The sequence below is a fragment of the Emydura macquarii genome, unplaced genomic scaffold (genome assembly GCF_026122565.2).
Source record: "Emydura macquarii macquarii isolate MOO-44397 ecotype Brisbane River unplaced genomic scaffold, CSIRO-AGI_Emac_v2 contig_2372, whole genome shotgun sequence".
Taxonomy (NCBI): domain Eukaryota; kingdom Metazoa; phylum Chordata; order Testudines; family Chelidae; genus Emydura; species Emydura macquarii.
The window spans coordinates 4124882-4144023 of record NW_027132509.1 but is presented as its reverse complement, the minus strand read 5'-3'; the positions used below and the strand labels follow the sequence as shown (position 1 = coordinate 4144023).

At 39.0% G+C, this 19142-nt stretch overlaps 1 protein-coding gene across 6 annotated transcripts in view; it reads right to left on the bottom strand.

Annotated features, from left to right (window-relative positions):
* PLEKHA1 (pleckstrin homology domain containing A1) overlaps positions 1 to 19142 on the bottom strand; it is a 72252-nt gene that overhangs the window by 30685 nt on the left and 22425 nt on the right. For all 6 annotated transcript variants that reach the window (XR_010922192.1, XR_010922191.1, XM_067561356.1 and 3 more), the window contains exons 3-5: positions 14218 to 14274; positions 12285 to 12330; positions 11445 to 11542 (exon numbers count right to left, since the gene is read on the bottom strand). Coding sequence is in view for 4 of the 6 variants with exons in the window: in XM_067561356.1 (XP_067417457.1) it covers positions 11445 to 11542; positions 12285 to 12330; positions 14218 to 14274 (201 nt within the window). In the remaining 2 variants the exon portion in view is untranslated. The remainder of the gene's footprint in view (positions 1 to 11444; positions 11543 to 12284; positions 12331 to 14217; positions 14275 to 19142) is intronic.

Genomic DNA, 19142 nt, shown 5'->3' with positions numbered 1-19142 from the left:
GATATGTTTATCCCAGTTTGTTGAAAGCAAAAATGTTCTAAACTGTCTGCCCCAGCCCCACTTCCCAAAAATCTTTAGAGAGCTTTGTTACCTCACACAAAATCAAGTCATCAATGGTTGCAAAATAAGCATCCATTTATTATTATTATTATTATGATAATTAGAAGAAGCAGCTATTCCCTGTCCTCTATCTTGTTTGACTGTGCTCCTTGTGGCTCAGCAGGAGCTGTAGCCACAATGGCACCTCAGCAATTGAGCTGTTTCCAACAAGCATCTGACAATAAGGCTTCTTGCAAAGTCTCACATCAAGATCCATTATTTCCAAAGGATTTTTAATATTTGAACACCTTGGAATAGGTCAATCCTCTAAAGCTGAGCTAAAGGTGCAGGCTCTTCCGGAGCTTGGTTCTGCCTGTTCTTGAGTTTATGTCACATCTGAAAACCAAGTGGTTTTTTATCTTTGGGAGAAGTACAAATGCATCCTGTTCCAAAAGATAATATCTTTATAACTTGGACAAGCGTGCGTTCAAACAAACCAGAACCGAAAAACAAGGGTCAAGAAGGTCCTATTTAGGAAAGGCAGAGCAGTCTAAAAATATCAGATGCCTGGCTGATCTATTAGTTTGAATATTGTATATCTAGGTCTGGAATATTATCAAGGCAGCAACTTTTTTCTTTTCTTCAGAAGAGGAAGTATCTTGTTTATGAGGTTTACATTTCTTAATCTAATCAAAGTCTCAGTTAGGACAGCTTTTGCTTGTAAACACAAATGCTATGGGAAGAGACAACTACTACTTTTGAGTGGCTCTGATATTTGAGTACTGGAAATAATCTATTGACAAGTGGATGATAAAGTTTCCAAGAGCCATAACAGCATACGTAGGGGAGTTTGATTGCAGAAAGTACATCTGAATTAATCTGGATAAAACAGCACTAATTAGGAATATGCTTACTTCTTTTGCTAGCTGTACTCCTAAAGCACACTATAAAATACACAAAAAACAGAAGAAACTTAGGAGGCACAGACTGTCATTCTAGATTAAAGTTTGTTAGTTTAACAAAAAGGATTTAACTGAGGCACATTAAAGTGCAATAATCTGAGTAATAAGTGTGAAGTCTGAAGGTTTTATATTAAATGACTATGCTATAGAAAAAGGTTAGAGTATAACCTTTGTATCAATCTAGTTGCTACAATTAGACAAGCCTCCTACAAATCTTGATTAATTGGATTATGTTCCATTAAGGGCATTTCTGAACTTAGTTCAGTTAGGGTTCATATTTTCAAGATTTTAACAGACAATTTTAAATAATTTCATGAAGTTCGCAAACGTAATTTACAATCAGAATTAAGGTTAAAATTCATTTCAACTCTGTTCAAGTGACGGGAGGTTTAACATCTGAGTAACAAGAACATACATTCAGTTTTCTTCAATTCTGTATCAGACCTATGTCATTGGACCCCTCATCTGAGGGACGAAATTCCCCTTGACTCCTCTGGTACTAGCTCTAAATTTTGTATTTGGAAATTTTAAGACAACATGGCAATATGTTGTTGATTTTAGAGATGCCTTAGAGAAGATAGACATTTTTCTTCTAAGAAAAATATTTCAATAGAAATATCATTAAAATAGATGGTGCAAAATTGTGGGCCAGATTTGTTTAAGGTCCAGTTTCTTTGTTCTAGTCTGGAGGTTCATGGAGTTGTAATGCCTATGAATCTCTTTTTGGCTGGGGACACTCAAAATAGCCAGGTCCTGTACCACAAAGGGGTCGAGTAAAGTCCTCAAAGTTACCGCACTCTAGGTTTCATGATTGGCATAATGGCCATAGCTGGCCAGAGTAGTTTAGAGCAGTCTTGGAATCAGCCTCAGAGATTGTAACTGGTTCCTCTATAGCACTCCACTACACATTGCACCCAGTCAAAACTGGATACTACAAAAATCTGTCCCCATATATTCAATTCTTTCATTGCTCATAAACCACATGAGCAGAACTCAAGAATTGAGAAAAAAGATTGGAAGTATGCACAAGCAGTATGTTTTATACCCTCCTTTACGTCACATGGTCTTCCTATAAAATGCTAAGTCTGCTCTCTCTCCTTTCTGCATCCTCTCTCACAAGCCAGGATGCATTCTGTGACTGCAGCTGAAGAATTTTCCACAGAATCCTTTGCCACTGAACAATGCTCCAAAACCTAAACTTTCATTTTCGAAAATGTTTCATGTACTTATGCTTGTGCAGAAAAAGATTTCCTGACATGAACTAAATATAAAGTAAACCAATGTAATGTTGCCTTCCCTGAACTTTCAGGTAACCTTAAACATCTTAGAGAGAGGTGGGCTGTCTCCTTTATCCCAATTCCTCCAACAGCTCTTCAGATATGAAGAACTCCAATTATACCCATTGTACTGCCAAAATTCCCAGCTCCACTCTCAATATCAGGGTTATCTCTTAGGATTAATATATCGTTATGGCATATTAGAATCAGAAATTGAAAACAGAGACAGCATAAACATTGATTTAAATAAAAATGGGTTACTGTATAGTTTATATTCATTTTGTCTTGAACTTATTAAAAAGTTTATTTTTTAAAAAACTGAAAACCTGTTGCAGAATTACCAGTGTCACATCAGAAAGTTGCAGAATCCAAGTACGTTGCAGCAAGTTGGACCTAAGTTCTGTATGTGGGGGTCTTAACTACAGTCCACGCTTTAATCTAACAGAAAAAAAAATTGATTCTGCAGCCCAGCTTCCCCTGCAATTCTGGATGCCTGGGCTGCTCCCCTCCACGCTGCACCTCACATAGGTGGATTAGCATTTTGGAGCCATGCATTCTGATAATTGCCCCTCTGCTCCCCCTTGCCAACAGATTTTTTTGCCTACGCAGCAGCAGGCTGTTCAATTGCTCTCGCCATCATTCATTATTTCCTTTTTTTATTTTTTCCTTTTCAACTTGGGCAGTAGTGAGCAGTTTCTTCTTTTCAGCTTACTCCTCCCTCCCTGGGTCAGTTAACACACTGGTGGTTTAACCCACCCCAAGCCTCTGCTGCAGCATCTCCCTGCCTGCTCCTCTGCCCCATTCACGCATGGCAGAGCAGCCAAGAAAGCACCACGTCAAAGCCAAGTGGTGCTCTATTTGTGAGGCTCGATAGATAGTGAGTTGTGCCCCGGCCCACACCTAGACAACTGACCCTAATGCTAGTAGGTCCTGGAGCTACAAGTAGGAAGGACTGGTGGGGTGTCCTTTCCACCAAAGCAGCTGCAACCCCATGGGAAAAATGAACTGAGAACTGCAGTGCCGAGTAGGGAGAGGCTCCAAAAACAAGAAGGACCTCAGTCAGTCAGTTCAGGGAAAGTGCCAGGTGACCCCCTGAGAAAAAAAGAAGAAAGGGCCATAAGTCCAACCAACTCCCCCTCACCTCAAGTCTTAAAGTGGGTCCTGAGAGCCCTGGGGAAAGAACCAGGGCTTCTGCCCTTCCCTCTCAATTTGACCAAGAGGACTCTGATGAGAGAATGGCTCCGAGTGGGGGAAGGATCCAGGCAGATCTCTCGAGAGTGCTTCAGGCTCTAAGGCAGGCAAGCTGCAAAATGCCTCAAAGCAAAAGCAGAGCTTCTATACACTCAACACACCCCAAAATCAGCTAAAAACCTAAAGTAAAAAAAATCCAATAAAAACAAAAGGGAAAGAAAAAACCTACAGAAAATCCAGGAGATACAAGTTCTGACTTCTTCCTGCTCTTCTCCTTCCCATTGAGGAAGGTAAGCCATTGGACTCAAAAAAATACAGCAGAGGTTTTCCCGCCCTGAGAAATTCCAGATTATGTTGAGAAAGGCTGTCTTCAGAATTCAAATTCAACTTGAACAGGCTCCCTAGAGTAAATTCTCCCTTTAAAATTCTCTCGAGGCTGCAAACAACACACACACTCACACAACTTTGAGGTCTCTTCTGCCACCCTCACAGCAGCCCTGGTAGCTATCTGCTTTTCAAGAACATCTCAGAGCCCTCAAGGAGAGAGCACCTCAACTTTGGTTCAATTTTAAAGAAAAATCTCCCTAGCAATAGCATTAGTAGCTGGCGCCTCAATGGATGCAATGAAGTTTTCAGTCTAAGTCATGGCTTCCAGCTCAATAGCCAGGCACCAGCTATGGATCCAATCCTGGAAGGTGGATACCCATTCCAAGCAGGTCCTATGCTTGGCCAACTTTGCATGCTCCCTCCTTTGGAGAAAAGCTGGAAAATATGGTGGCTGATAATGTTGCAAAAGCCACGCAGTTTCCCCCTTCACCACTAGGTGTCCTCAGGAGACAACGTATAACAGCCTTCAGACAGTACTGCTCCTACTGACCTCCATCCTCACAGAGGAATCAGATAAAGGGACCTCAGACTCTCCAAAGGAAAACAGTGGAACTGAGGTGCGGGCAAGGGGAGAGTCCAGAGGGATCTCAGCTCCTCTCACCCAATCCACTTTGTGACAAAGACCACAGATTCATTTCTGGGTGAGACCTAAGAAGCAGAATTTCCCATGTCCTAGAAGAATTGTTCATATCAACTATAGACAAGTGGATCTGGGAGATGGTGAACCAAGGATACTGCCTCAAGCTGTGAGCTTCACCCCATCCATTCTTCATCATGTCACCTATTTCCAATGAACCCATAAAATGCAGTTTGATCCAAAACGAAATTTCATCCTCTGGATAAAGAGAGTTCCCTCAGAAGAAAGGTTTTCTGGCTTCTACTCCATATTCTTCACTGTTCAGAAGTGCACGAGAATGAGAGGTAGTGGTATCCGAGCCATGCTTGACTTCAAAAGATTCAAGTGAAATACGGAAATGTTTCAGATGGAGACTCTATGTCAAGAAAAGTTCCTTGATTCCATCAACCAGGGGGGAAAAAGAAAAAGAAAAAACAAAAAACACTCACCTGGGGCAGAAATAGACATCTTGATAGCAAAGAAATATTCCTGAAAATCCAGGATTCTATTTTCTTGCTCTGGAGCTGCAGAAAGCCTCCTATGGCACTGTGCCTTCAACTGCTGGGCCTCCTGGTGTCGTGAATAGGGATCACCTCATGGGCAGTCACGCATCAGACACCTTTCAAGCCTTCTCATGGCTTGTTCCAATATAAACTAAAGATGCAGGAGGATCATGGAATGCCTATGTGCACAACACATCTTGAAGAATAGTTACTAAAGGTAACTAACCATTTTTTTCTTCAAGTAATTGTGCACATATACATTCCACCTTAGGTGACACGTAGCAATTCTGTTACAGGTGACGGGTTTTCAGGTCAGCTGAACAGAGACTGCAATGTGGACTTGCCAAAGATGGCACTGTCAAAAGAGGCTTGAGTGATAGCATAATGTCAGGAAAAGGAATGTACGGCCCACCATGTTACCACTGTACATATGTACATTATGGAAACATTGCTCAGAAAGGCTGATGAAGTAGACTTGGCCCTCGTGAAATCAGCTGTTACTCTCAGTGGAGGACAGACCTTTTGCAAGATCATAGCAAAGCTGGAAACAGTCAAAGATGCTGTGTGATATACACGGAGTTAACACTGGCTGGCCTTTGCCCTCTTGGCATAAGTTATGCAAGGCCTACTAGAAGTTCTGAACAACTTAGTGGGGTTGAAATAGAATGCCAAACATCTTAAGTATGAAGTCTTCTCTCTACTTTGGAAGAATGAGGTTTAGGAAAAAATACTAGAAACTGAATAGATGGATTCAATTCAAGTAAAGAACTTCAGATGTGGTCTGAGAGGCACATTATCTTTATAAAAACATAGTGGGAGGTCTCAACTAGCAGAGCTTACAGTTGGAAAACTTCCTTGCCAAAGTAACAGCCACTTGAAAACAAACAGTTTTCATGGATAGCAGAGATAGCAACATCATTGCCAGGGGCTCAAATAGCATGCCCTGGAGCAAAACTTTCTGCACATGTTGTTCGGGTTGGTGGTGAACAAATCTATCAGATATTCCCACTGCTGGAAGATCTGGAGGAAGATGTCCTTTCTGACAGACCACTCATGATGGTCTACAAAAACCCTGCTGAGAAGTCCACAGTAGTGTTTTTTACTTCCAGGGTATGGAAAGCTTTCAGGGACACTCCATTTCTGATGCACAAGTTCCATAAACAGATGGCTTCCTGACACAACTGAGTGGATCTGGTATCTCCTGATCTGTTGAGATGAAACATAGCAGTGCAACTGTATATAAGCACTTGCACTACCCAATTCTTGATGGTGGCCATAAATGTATTGAAGGCACACTGAATGGCTTACAGCTCCAGCACATTTATGTTGAGAGAGACTTCTTGAGATAACCACAGAGGTTGTACCCTCAAGCATGCTAAGATGAGCACCCCTACTGCTCACTGATGTATCCATTGCTAAAGTCATGGTTGTCTCCGATGGTAGAAGAAAACCATTGAAAGTGTCCCATGGTCCCGACCACCAGTCCAAGGACTGAAGCACTTGGGGAGGTACATAAATCCACATAATGAGGTGAAGTCTGGCATGCAGTCACTTAAGTGCACGATGCCATATGCCCAAGAAACTGTAGGCAGAAATGTTCTGTTGTGACTGGGTTGGATTGTAGGGTTTCAACCAGAGAGAGTAGGTTGAAACCTGCCCATTGGCATTGGTCACTGTGGCTGTAGCAACAAGGTCTGCCCCTAGGAATGTAATGCTCTGTGTCAGCTTCAAGTTTGACTTGTCCAAATTCAGTTTCAGGTCAAGATGACTAAAAAGCTGCCAGATAACGAGGATGTTGTGCTGCACCTGGACTCTTGAGGCACCACAAGATATATTGATGGTGACCAGGATATATTGCCACATAGAAGTATGAATCCTGTAAATCGAGGGCAGCATACAAATCTCCACTCTGAAGGGAAGGGATAACTCAAGCAAGGGTAACCATCTTGAACTTGATTTTTTTTCATAAAACAGTTCAACTTCCTGATGTCCAAAATGGGTAGAAGACCCCTGAACTTTTTGGGGTGGGGAGGAGAGCAGGAAATACTGTGAATAAAATCCTTCCATTTTGTGATGGCAAGGAATCTCCTATTGCTCCCAACTGCACAAGAGACTGTACTTCTTGGAGCAATACAATCTCGTGAGATGGATCCCTAAAAAAAGGGATGGTGAGGATGGTGAATTGGATAATGTATTTCTTCTTTTCTGTTTGGAGCACCCATTTGTTTGATATTATTTCCTTCCAAATGCTGTAAAAATGTAACAGGTGTCTTCCAAAGGATGGGGTAGGTGGTGAAATCAGTATGCTGTCCTCTAGTAAGCAGTCAAAATGAATGCTTAGTGGTGGTAGATATCTGCTGAGAAGGACCGTTTGCAGATGACAATGACTGGCAGCGACTGGTCCTATCTCTTGGAGAAGTCTTAAGATCTCTGCTGAAAATGCAGTCTAACAGAGTTGAACCCTGGACTGTTTCCTCTTCGTAACTGAAGGATAGATTCCTACCAATCAAAAAGTCACCCAACAATTCTTCCAAGTACGCATGGTTGCATCACTCTTAAAACAGAAAAGTTTAGACCCCATCAAACAGCAAGCCCTTGATTGTTCTCTGCAGCTCATTTGGTATTCTGGACATCTAGTGCCAAGAGAAACTTCTCATAGCAATGGCCATGGACCGAGAAACAGTATCTGCTGCATTGATAGCTGCCTTGAGTGAAGTTCTTGCCATGAGATGACCTTCAGAGACTAGAGCCATAATTTGTTCCCTATACCCTTCTGGCAGTTTGTCCGCAAACTCAATGATCGCAGAAAAATAAATGAAGTTAAACTTGTCCAATGGAGCTTGATAATTGGCAACCCTTATTTGGAGAACTTCTGTGGAGTAAGCCTTTCTCCTACAGACAGAGTTTTATGCTCCTTGTCTTTAGGAGTGGCTGTAGGATGTGACTGGTGGGAGCATACTCATGAGCTGCCATAACCACCAGAGTCAGGATTGGTAGGAGTTAAAAAACAAATCAGTGTCCTTCTCAGGGACTTAATATCCTCTGTCCATTCTTTTGGCACTTGGTAGTATGGAAGCCAGGGTCTGTTAGTGGGTTTTTGCTGGTTCCAGCAATGACTTGTTAATTAAAAGGGCAACTCTTCCCAGAGCTGGGGTCTTTAAAACATAAATGAGGGTATGTAGATTTTCTTGAAAGAGCTCCATCTGCATTCCCAGCAAAGTGGCCAACTTGTCTCATCAGGTCCTGAAAGACCCTGGCATCCTCTGGGGGCAAAGAGGTAGACTAAAGTATGACAGTGTCATCCGGAGATAAGAAGATATGTGGAAGGACATCCAGGGGTTCCTCCATGATTCCTCCTCCCTCAATAGGGTCCAATCCTGTGATGGGGTAGATAGGCTGATAAGCTTGCTCAGCTGGTTCTTGAACTGGAGGAGGGCCATCTTCTCGTGAGAGAGACTGATGGGATCCTAAGCTCCCTTGGGACAGACAACAACCAGCAAGGCTCAGGAGGGTATTCTGCAGTGGGTTGTTTGAACAGGAGGGCACTATATGGGGGCTTCCTTATAAAAGGACCATTCCTTAGAACCCGTGTCCCTGCTCTGTGGCCAGTTCAGTGATCTAAAGGACTGTGAAGGCGATACCTGTCCCTCAGGCTCGGAGTCCAATGAAGAGACGTAGGACTCCTCAGGCAATGGAGAGACTGTCCTCATTGGAATCCAAGGGCTATCAGTAAGGGACACACCCTGGATCAAGAGATGGTGTACGACAAGATGATCAGAAAGCAGAAAATGCAATCTGTGCTGGAGAATCTGCCATTGCTGGCAGAACAGCCTGAAAGAGAGAAGAGACAACATTAAAGGTTCCACTGACTGCATCAGCAGTACTGGCGGGTGCTAAATGCATCGACAGTGCTGATCACATCAATGGGACTTCTGACTGGTGGCACTAAGTGTGTTGAGTGCACTGAAGAAACCAGCAGTGAATACTGAGCTGGGTGCAGTAGTGGAGAGTCCAATACTGGGGGACACATCAAGTTTCTTGCAGACCGAAAGGCCAGTGGATTTGAAGGTATAGAGGCAGATAAGTGATCAGGAATTTAGTGCCTGCTGCAACAGTGGTGCCAAGATAACCGAAATGCTGACTAACCATTAACAAAGCTACAAGGAGCTCTGACTCTTGACAAAAGCAGTGAAAAGAAATCAAGAAAGTGACAGTTGACGCCCTTTTTATGCCCTGAGCTGGGTATGTAGACAGAAGCACCACCTACTAGGACTGCCAGCAAAAGTCTCCAACTACTAAACACAACACACTGAAGTGTATGTGCACGATCTCTCTAAAGAGAGCAAAAGCCTGTCAGAGAGCACTTTTCCACTGACTTCAATGGGGTTTGGTTGAGGCCCTGTGTTGTGACCTTGATACAAAATAATTACTCCCCACTCCCTCCATAAAAGGACAATAGGAGCCCTATGTTACAGAGTATTCAAACTCAGTGAAGTCTGCCTAGCCGGCAAAGTTTTACCCTACATTTGGTAAGCTGCACTGGTACTTGATATCCTGAACTGAAACAAAAACAAGGAGAGTTCTGTAGCACTTTAAAGACTAACAAATTTAATTTCAGCAGGCATAAGCTTTCATGGGCATCTGAGGAAGCGGGCTGAAGCCCACGAAAGTTTATGCCTGCTGAAATTAAATTTGTTAGTTTTTAAAGTGCTACAGAACTCTCCTTGTTTTTGCTGTATACGGACTAAAACGGCTACCCCTCTGAACTGAAACAGTAAACCCACTAAAATTTGTTGTCAGGAATGCTGATTCCCTGTGCCAAAGGAATTTCTAATCTGTAATGATAACTACAGAATGCACAAAACCATACAGAATATATGTCCAGAGGTTACATTTTGAAAAAATTAGCAATCAAAATGCAATAAAATTCAACACTGCCTAGAATGTTAGCAGTACCATAAGTAACGCCACTACCTATGTACATATGAAAAACTATGCCAATTTATGCCTTCATATTATATTTGGAATCTTCTCCTTAGGCTAAGTGTTATCTCATAATTCTGCTCATGAAATAACTTTAAAACAAACTAAAACAAACAATAGATGGTCAGTATTTAAACAATCAGATTTGCTTCTTTGGTAGGCAAATGAAGTTTATCAATCATATTCAGCCCTTTTGAAATGCAAATTTGACATGTTATAATCTCCCGTGACAAAGTCAATTCCTTGATTTTGAACTACAATGAGGTATTCAACGATTAGTAAAAGCCATTTAGTGAACATGCAGCTTTTAACAGAAAAAAAATCTTACTAAGTTTTAAGTGAACATAATTTACTCCATTCTTAAAATGCTAACACTGTAGAGTACTTCTTTGTGTGATCACTAAATGTTTCTGTTCAGGTTTTTTTTTAAATACAAGGATCAAAAATTCCATCTAATAAATTGCTTTGATATAGTTTATTCCTTAAATAGAAAGCAACAGTAACAAATCTGAAGCAGAAACAAAGTATTTTTACAAATATATTTGTAATTCCACTGAAAAAATTAGCAATATCAAGTAGCCACGTCAACACTTAGAAATCCCACTTCCCTAGATACCCTATAGAGGCGCCAGTTACTGAAAACTGGAGCTGGAGAACAAATACTTGCACTGTGCTCAGTCTGAGTCTTATGCGTTGATTTGGAGGCACACTTATGAAGTTTCTTCTCTGAAACTGCACAAAGGAAAATAGATAAAGTAACCTCTGCTTCATGAAGAGATCACATGTATATGTGAGTGTTTTCTGTCATGTGGTAACAAGCTGTTCCAGTGCAAGACAAATATGCAACAACCTCTATGAGAACAACTTAAAATTAAATTAACACTTCACAGTCAGGACAATGCCATGATATACAAGCAGCTTGCATTAGATACAATTGAAGATCAAAGCCCCCTATTACGTAATAAAGCTTATTTTCTCAGAATATTACTGAATTAATTACCAGAAGGGACCAGAAAAAAAACTGCATTGGTTAAAGGTACAATATGGTCTTACCAACCTCTTTCAAAATAGAGGAGGAAAAAAAAAAAAGAAAGAAAAAAGACATACCAAATACTTTAAAAACTAATCATCAACTAAAAAGTACACTTCAGTAATATTTTTACAATACCGTAAAAAGCAACACCTACTACTATTGAAAAATTAAATTAAAATCTATTTTTGTCAAATTTTCAAAGTAAAAACAAAAAATCTTCAGTTAGTTTTCCTCTTTCCCTTGTAGAGTCAGTTTCTTCTTGTATGGGGCTTAGCAATAAGGGTAGAGAACAATTTTTAAAGAAAGAAAAAAATTTAAAACCACCAAAAAAAAATCAGCAATGAGCCTTCACAGCAGATGTAAAATTTGAGATTGACTAGATTTCAATTTGACAGTGTCTCCTTAAAGATTATTAGTACTCTCAAATGTGGAAAAATTAATAAAACTACTTACTGTGATTTTGGTAGCTTTGTTCAGAACATTTACCCATTCTACTAGGTCTTGCTGATCATTGGCTTGTAGAAAATATTTTCTCATCCCCGCATTCATAACTGTTAAGATATTAGAAAGTAATTAAATTGCACTGAAAGAATAATTGAAATCAGACAATTTAAATACTCAACTTGGATTATTCCATCTTCCTCCTCTATGCAACACTGTCACAGAAATTATCTCATGAAGTTACAGCTACTTCAGGTTTATATCATTTTACACAAAGCTAGATAATTTCTCAGATGTGAATTGGATTTTTCAAAAGCTTTCCAGTTAATACTTTACTATCCAACACAGGAATTGCCATAAGAATGAAACAAGAATGAAGCATAGCATTAACTATTAGTCAAAAGTTTAAAAAACACCAGTGAACATTTGGCTGGCACCATTAACAATGGTGTATCTACAATATAATATCTATATAATTTTTGTCTATAATATGATTAAAATAGTTCAGCTACTTGACTTCAGAGCTGAATTATCTGTGCCAGGTACCCTGAAAACACCCATCTTCTTTAAATTAGCTTATCTATTGTTTAAAAAACCTAAAATATCCCCAGCAACAGCTGCCAGCTAATTACTTTTAGCTCAGTAAGTTGTAATTTTAAGAAGCCACTGAACACTTATAAAAGAAATTAATATTCTCCATTTCTATTAGGAAGGAAATCAGGAATATAAACAAACTATTTAGAAAAAGCAGCCACTACTGGTAGTACCTAATAACAGAACTGCAGAATATATGCTGGTTTCAATTTATTTTTTAAAAGTGATTTGACAGATGTGTAATACACTAGAACTTACCAAAACAGAATTCTGCCTTTGGCCTTAGCTTAGTCGCATCGCTAACCTATTAAGAAAATTAACATGTATAATAAATACTAAGTGATATTACATGTAATATAATATACACACTGGCTATTGTTCAATAAAAAAAATCAGTTTAAGATTAACTCTCAACATTAGAAGGAAACAAAACATATGCTTCTATTCCTTAAGTTTAAGGACCCATCTCATTCCTGGAAAGTGAAAGCCACTCCTGACCATTTGTTAAATTTGAGAACTTCACTACTTCTGCCAAGCATCTGAAGCTCTACAAGTGAAGGAAGCTATTCTGATATCTTTATTTTAGGATTTGAAACTGCTACCCATTAGTATTTCAGTACAATGAATGTGAAATCAACAGCAGAGTCCCTTTTGGACTTCATGGAGTCTCCAAAACCCTTTAGATTTTATTAACTTCTCCCTCTTCCTCTATGCTTTTCTAATGTCCTCATAGTATTCTCACCCCAAACCTGATTTGTGCACCTTTTCAGATTTAGGACTTGAAATGTCTAGAAGAGCTGGGTAATTTAAGGCAAATTAAGCTATTAAGAGGTGAATTAACATAGTTGTAAGCAAATCTGTGGTAGTGCCCCTGGACATCTACCTAACCTTATGACCCAACCAATGTGATCCACAGTTAACAAGAATAAAACAAGCCTGGAGAATGGACTGTACATGGTAATAAACAAAGAATGTAAAGGGGTCAAGAAAAATTGGAGAGAGGAAGGACAGGAATGAGAAGTATGGACAAGAAAAGGCAATTTCATTTTCCCTTTCTTCTCCCACTTTTATTATTTCTTACAGGACAATGTAACACTTCCATCAATCTAACCTCAAAATTTGCTCCCTTCTACTCCATTTTCTATGAATTTGTTAGAGTACTTTGCACCCCTACGTGTTTAGTTTCTATTAAGTTGTTTCTAGAAGTTTCCTGTGTTGCTGTTTAAGAGACTATATGATCTGCAAACTCTCTCATTAAATGAGTATTCTTTCCTTTGTAAATGGCTTCAATTTTCCCAGGGGCAAAATGGAATGGAGATTAATAGGTAAAAATTCAAATTAGAGTTCAACCTGAATCTGCAGTTTAGAATACTAATTCTATTACATACAAAGGCAAACAGTTGGAATTACATTTTTTGAAGCAAATCTAGACATGTATCACTAAGAACCTGGTAAAAACAAAGCCTAGAAAGATTTCTGCATTGCATACTACTTGGACTAACTCTAGTGCTTTAAATGTTTCTTGAAATTTGAGGAACAGTAACCACATTAAAAATTTTCTTCAAATATAATATCAGATGTACTCCCAAAAGTACCACCTGTAATTTCAGAGATAAGGCCAAAAAGGATCACTGTGATCATCTAGTCTGACCTCCTGAACAACACAAGGCAAGGATAGCCCTGAATTAATTCCTATTTGAACTACAGCACAGCTTTCAGAAAAAATCCACTTGATTTAAAAGTTGCCAGTGACAAAGAATCAACCACAGTTCTTGATAAATTGATTAGTGGTTAATTACCCTCATTGTTAAAAATGTATGCCTTATTTCCAGTCCAAATTTGTCTTGCTTCAACATTCAGTCACTGGTTCTTGTTATATCTTTATCTGCTAACTCGAAGGGTCCATCTTCAAATTTTCATTCCCCATGTAGATACTTATAGACTAATCAAGTCACCTCCCTTAACTTTCTCCCTTTTAATCTAAATTGATTGAGTTCCTTTAGTCTATAAGATATGTTTTCTAATCTTTTAATCATTCTCTTGGCTTGTCTCTGAACTCTCATCAGTTAAATAATTCATTAAGGAGTTCTGGCAGCTTCATAAAATCACAGCTGCTAAAATCACCAAAACCTATGGTTTACAATCTTAGACATAGACAAGAAGTATATCACTTATATTTCAACTGACATACCTTTGAAATGTAGGTAAGTTTAATGGATCCAACAGGTGGAGATCCAGATGGAAGGTTCTAAAAACCAAGCACAATAATACAGTATGAAACTAAGTTATCCTCCTACCACATAACATGTTCAACATATATGCATCAAATACAAGGAAGCTAATCAAAGCTTCATGAACAAAAAAGTTCTATATACTTTAATTCATAATACAACATTCAATACAATGTATGCTTTAACAGGATTTAAACTACTTGGTTTCATTTATTAAACAAACAGCTGGTAATTAATTAAAACTGAATTGTTGTTGGAAACAATGCTAGTGTTAATTGTTTTTAACTGTTAATTGCATCTTATGCATTTTGATAGAAAAGAGACATTAATCCACTTCTCAGCTACCTCCAAGGATGCCTCCGTTATGCAATAGTACTTTCTAAAATACATTAAAAATCCAATCTCTTGCAACAATACTAAGTGAACTGGAGGAAAACGGGAGGTGTACAAGTTCCTTACCAGCAATGGTAAGCATATGAGCCTGATTGTCTCAATCCAAACTGCAGTCTCTTGAAACTAGAACAGCAACAAGTTCCATACACTGGCCTATTAGCATATTAACATGTATTTGTGTTATTTTTCATAACAAGTTTATAGTTTGTAATTTAAAGGAGCAAAACAACTGTGTAAACAATTCAGTGACAAAATATGGTCAACTTTCTATTTAATTTGTTTCCAGTAAAACTTACTCTGCATCTTTGTTTTGTTATATCTTCTACCTTCAGTTTCACTCCACTTCCGTTCCATAATAGGGTAAGGAATACTTTTATATTTTACATTAAAAACATAGGCACGGAAGAGGAGAAAGAAACACTGACTAACAAGAAAAGCTAGTTCATGATCCGTTTTGGGGGAAAAAGTGCAATTAAACCAAGTTTGTCATATACGTATTTCCCTACATTTACTTTCTCCTCTTACCATGAATTCTTCCTCAAGTTGGTCCTTCCTTACACTATCACTCCCTCTCCTACCCTTGCACATCCACACACAGTTTCAATGTTTTACCATACACCTAGTAACCAGAAGAATAAATCTACGAGTCAGATTCTGATAACAAATGAGGACTGCCCAATGCAACACCCATATACTAGAGACCCCTCCCTTCCAACAACTCCTGGGAAAAGGGACAGTGCTGGAATCCTTACCGTTCACTGTTCCTAGACCCTATCTGGTTGCTGGAATGGAGCAGTACTCTGTTTCCCTTTCCCATTCCAGAGCCACCTGGATGCTGCAAGGCAGGTGATGTCTCCTGGCGGTTACCTTTTCCTTCAGCCTCTTGGATACTGCAAGGAGTATTCTCCACTACTCTGCTTTCCACCCTGGTCCCCTCTCCAACTACTCCTTCCTAGTGGAGGAGTCTTCAGTGTGTGCTCTCCCGCAGCTTTATTAAGCAGCAGTGTAAAGTTAATTTTTTTGTGGTAAGTCCGAACCGTTTTTACTCTGCTGCTGCTCAAATAGCTCTAAGCAGCAGCAAGGACACAAAAGAGGTTTTGCAGACTGAGAAAGATGACATAATAGTTTACATTTATTCACATTTGAAAGAGTCTTTGCAACCATAAAGGCTAGAAACTTTACATTCTGCAGAAATTAACAGTGAACCAGGAAAGCTTCCCTCTCTGCCTAGTTGAATTAAGTGTAAAATGGGCCTTCATCTGGCAGAACAGTTTTCATACTAATGTATTCTGCTTTCATACAGTCTGTATTTTGGAATAATGAACACTGTATATAGATGTGCTGCTAAACGTGGTCTTATGATCGTCCATTTCCTAGACTTTGAGTACATTTACACAACAGCAAATACAAGCCTCTTCCTTTGCCCCCCCCCCCACACCTTTCAGTAGATGCAAAAGACTCCTGTGCAGGAGTAATTATGCTACAAAAGGGAGAGCCACACAGACAGTGCATCTTATGCCACTGCCTGCTCCTTGAAGTGGCCATGATGCTGTGTATAAGGTGACCATTTATATCACTGTTGTTACTACTGTTACACTTTGTATAAGATTTATGGAAATTGTGTATCATGTAAGGTGTCAATGGAAAAGTTATGATTTCCTAAGTATGATTATCCTGTTTATATGTCTGTATCATGTCTGTATCCGAATTTATAAATACTGGCTATGTGCTTGTATCTTAAACCTGTATTGTATTCCTGGGTAACACCTCACAGACAGATTTACATCAGGGCTAGACAGCTATATACTGATGGCCCATCAAGGACACTCAGCTCCCACAAAGGGCCATAGAAGAAACTCATCCCGCCCACATAGCTCTTCCTGAGGTTGCATCAGACAGCAAGGATCCAATGGCTACCCCCTGTGATTCAACAACCATGTAAGGACATGTGATATGTATGCTCAGTGATCCTGGACTCCATCTTGGTCCAGTAACTTTCCACAAACGAGGGCTTTGTCTAGGACAGTAAGATTCCATGCACATGGCAGAGGACACGCAAGACTCCTGATAGATCTCCATTTTGCCTCTTTCCCGCACTAATTCTTTGGACTGTGATTTACAATTAAAAGGAGTATTTCAAACTATGGACTGAGGCCTTCAAATCTTTTGGAAGCTACCAAAGAGACTTTTGCAAGCTAGCCATCTATTCCATCACTGTTTCAAACCTGATATAAGGACTTTGTAATCACTTATATGTAAATGAATCTTTAACCATTCAATAACTCTTTTTTAATAGTATTAAACCTTTAGTTTTTAGTTACTGAAGGATTGGTATCAGCGTGATTATTGGGTAAGATCTGAGGTATATACTGACCTGAGTAGAGGGCTGATCCCTTTGAATTGGAAGGACCCTAATATCTGACCCAACTGTGATGAGTGGTTACTGAAAACCAAAGTCCAAGTGTCTGGATGGTGAGGTGAGCCAAGAATGCCTGAGGAGAGTGTGTTTTGGCTTCTTGTTAACCAGTGTACTGATACAGAAGGTCTTTTAAGATACTGGTCTGGTAAACTCTAATGTTAGAATAACCACCAGTTTGCGATGTGTCTGCCTTATTTCTCAGCAATCCTGAATTTCATATTCTCAGCTGTGACCCACTGAGGCATGGTGACAATAGCCCCCACAGAGCAGCTCTGCAGCCATTCTACAGCTCAAGATGACCAAATGAGTAGATTTTTTACTTCGGTCAAGACCCTTTCATTTGTGTGTGAGCATTAACATTAAAAGAACATAGAAACACCTGGATCAAACACTAAAATATACAGAGTGTTTGTATATCTTTAAAAGACAAAGTTTGAAGAACTGCACTTTTCACAACATTTCTATTCATGTGACAGAGACATAAGCACAGAAAGTTAAGAGGAAAGGAACAGCTCTACTCCCTACATTAATGGAAAACATCTGAAAGAGCTCTATTTAATTTCTTCTTTTTCACCTACAATTTCTGACTGCCTCAGCCTTAAATCACTTTGATCTACACTGCACTCTCCTTATTTCATCTGTGTTCTTTGATATAGTAAGATTCTACAACATTTCAAATGTAGTCTTACTAATACTTGGCTGCATGGCCTAAGAATATTTGCATGGCACAGTTTAGTTCAGCCGATTTATACTCCATGCCTTAAATGTCTCAATATCATGTTTTGCTTTTTTTTTTTTTTTTTTTTTTTTTTTTTTTTAAAACTGTTTTCCCCACTGTAGAAAACACATTGGTACCACCTACTGGGTAAGTAGCTTATACTCTCTAGATTTTATTTAAATTTAAAGACCTTTTCTAGATCCATATAGCATGGGTGCTACCTTTCCAAGCTAAAGGTACGAGCTACAATTTTGCTTTTCAAGTGGCTGATTCTGCTAAAGAGAAATTACTGCTGAACTGTGCAAAAGCACAAGTAGTGGCAGTAAAATAACTGCACAAAAGTTAAGTAACAGCCCTACGTAGTGAAACCAGAATGAGTATTGACAATTTTAGCTCACAAAAAGTAGAACCACCATCAAAGCTTGGATTCTACCACCATCACTTTGGTTATTGTAATAAAACAAGATTAAGTTTTGCTATTAACATTCACAAGTAATAATGAAAACTAAAGAGAATTAAACCTGCTGGGACTTAACTCAAGCTATCAATCAGATTTACGACCAAATGCTCATAGATGCAAGTAGTTCTAGTGACTTCAATCAAGTTTTTGGTGAATGTCAAGCAGAAGTAAAAAAGTTTCATTTTAAAACATGCCTAAAAATCTTTCATCTGTATTAACCTTCCAAAGGCCAAGTTTAAGCTCTCATGCTTCTCAATAAGAGTTAACAAACTGTCACCAAAATATTTAACTAGAGAGCTTTAAAATACTTATATAATTATTTCTTGCCCAACACCACAGATCTCAGGATTCTTGGTATTGGCACAAAAATGAAGCAAAATTTTACAGTACGTTTTCACAGGTTTTTTTAAAAACTTACAGAAATCCCATTACTGATTTAGATCTATTTTAAAGAAACAAATGAGGTTGTTGGTTTTGTTTTTTTAAGCTAAAATGTTTGTAATTAACCTTCTACAGATAAGATAGGCACAAACATTTGGTACTAAGACTGCTACAAATTTCAAATATCTGAATACTTCAAGATGAACACACATCTTGATAATATGGAAGCAGAGCTAAGAATTTAATAACTATTTTGCAATTGCAGAACACTTTCATCTGAGAACTACAAGTGGTTTTCAAATAAACATCAACACCTCATTAAGAAAGGCAAGTATTAAAAAGAAAAAATGCACTAACATACAGACCTAGTATTTCAATTATAATAAGTCCTAAATCTGCAACAAAGCTAAATCTGAGAGATCAAGTTTTAAGGTCCAGCGAGAACACTGATGGCATTAGTTGAGAATTATCCATTGCCAGAAGGAGAACATAAAGTATCCATCGCAACATTACT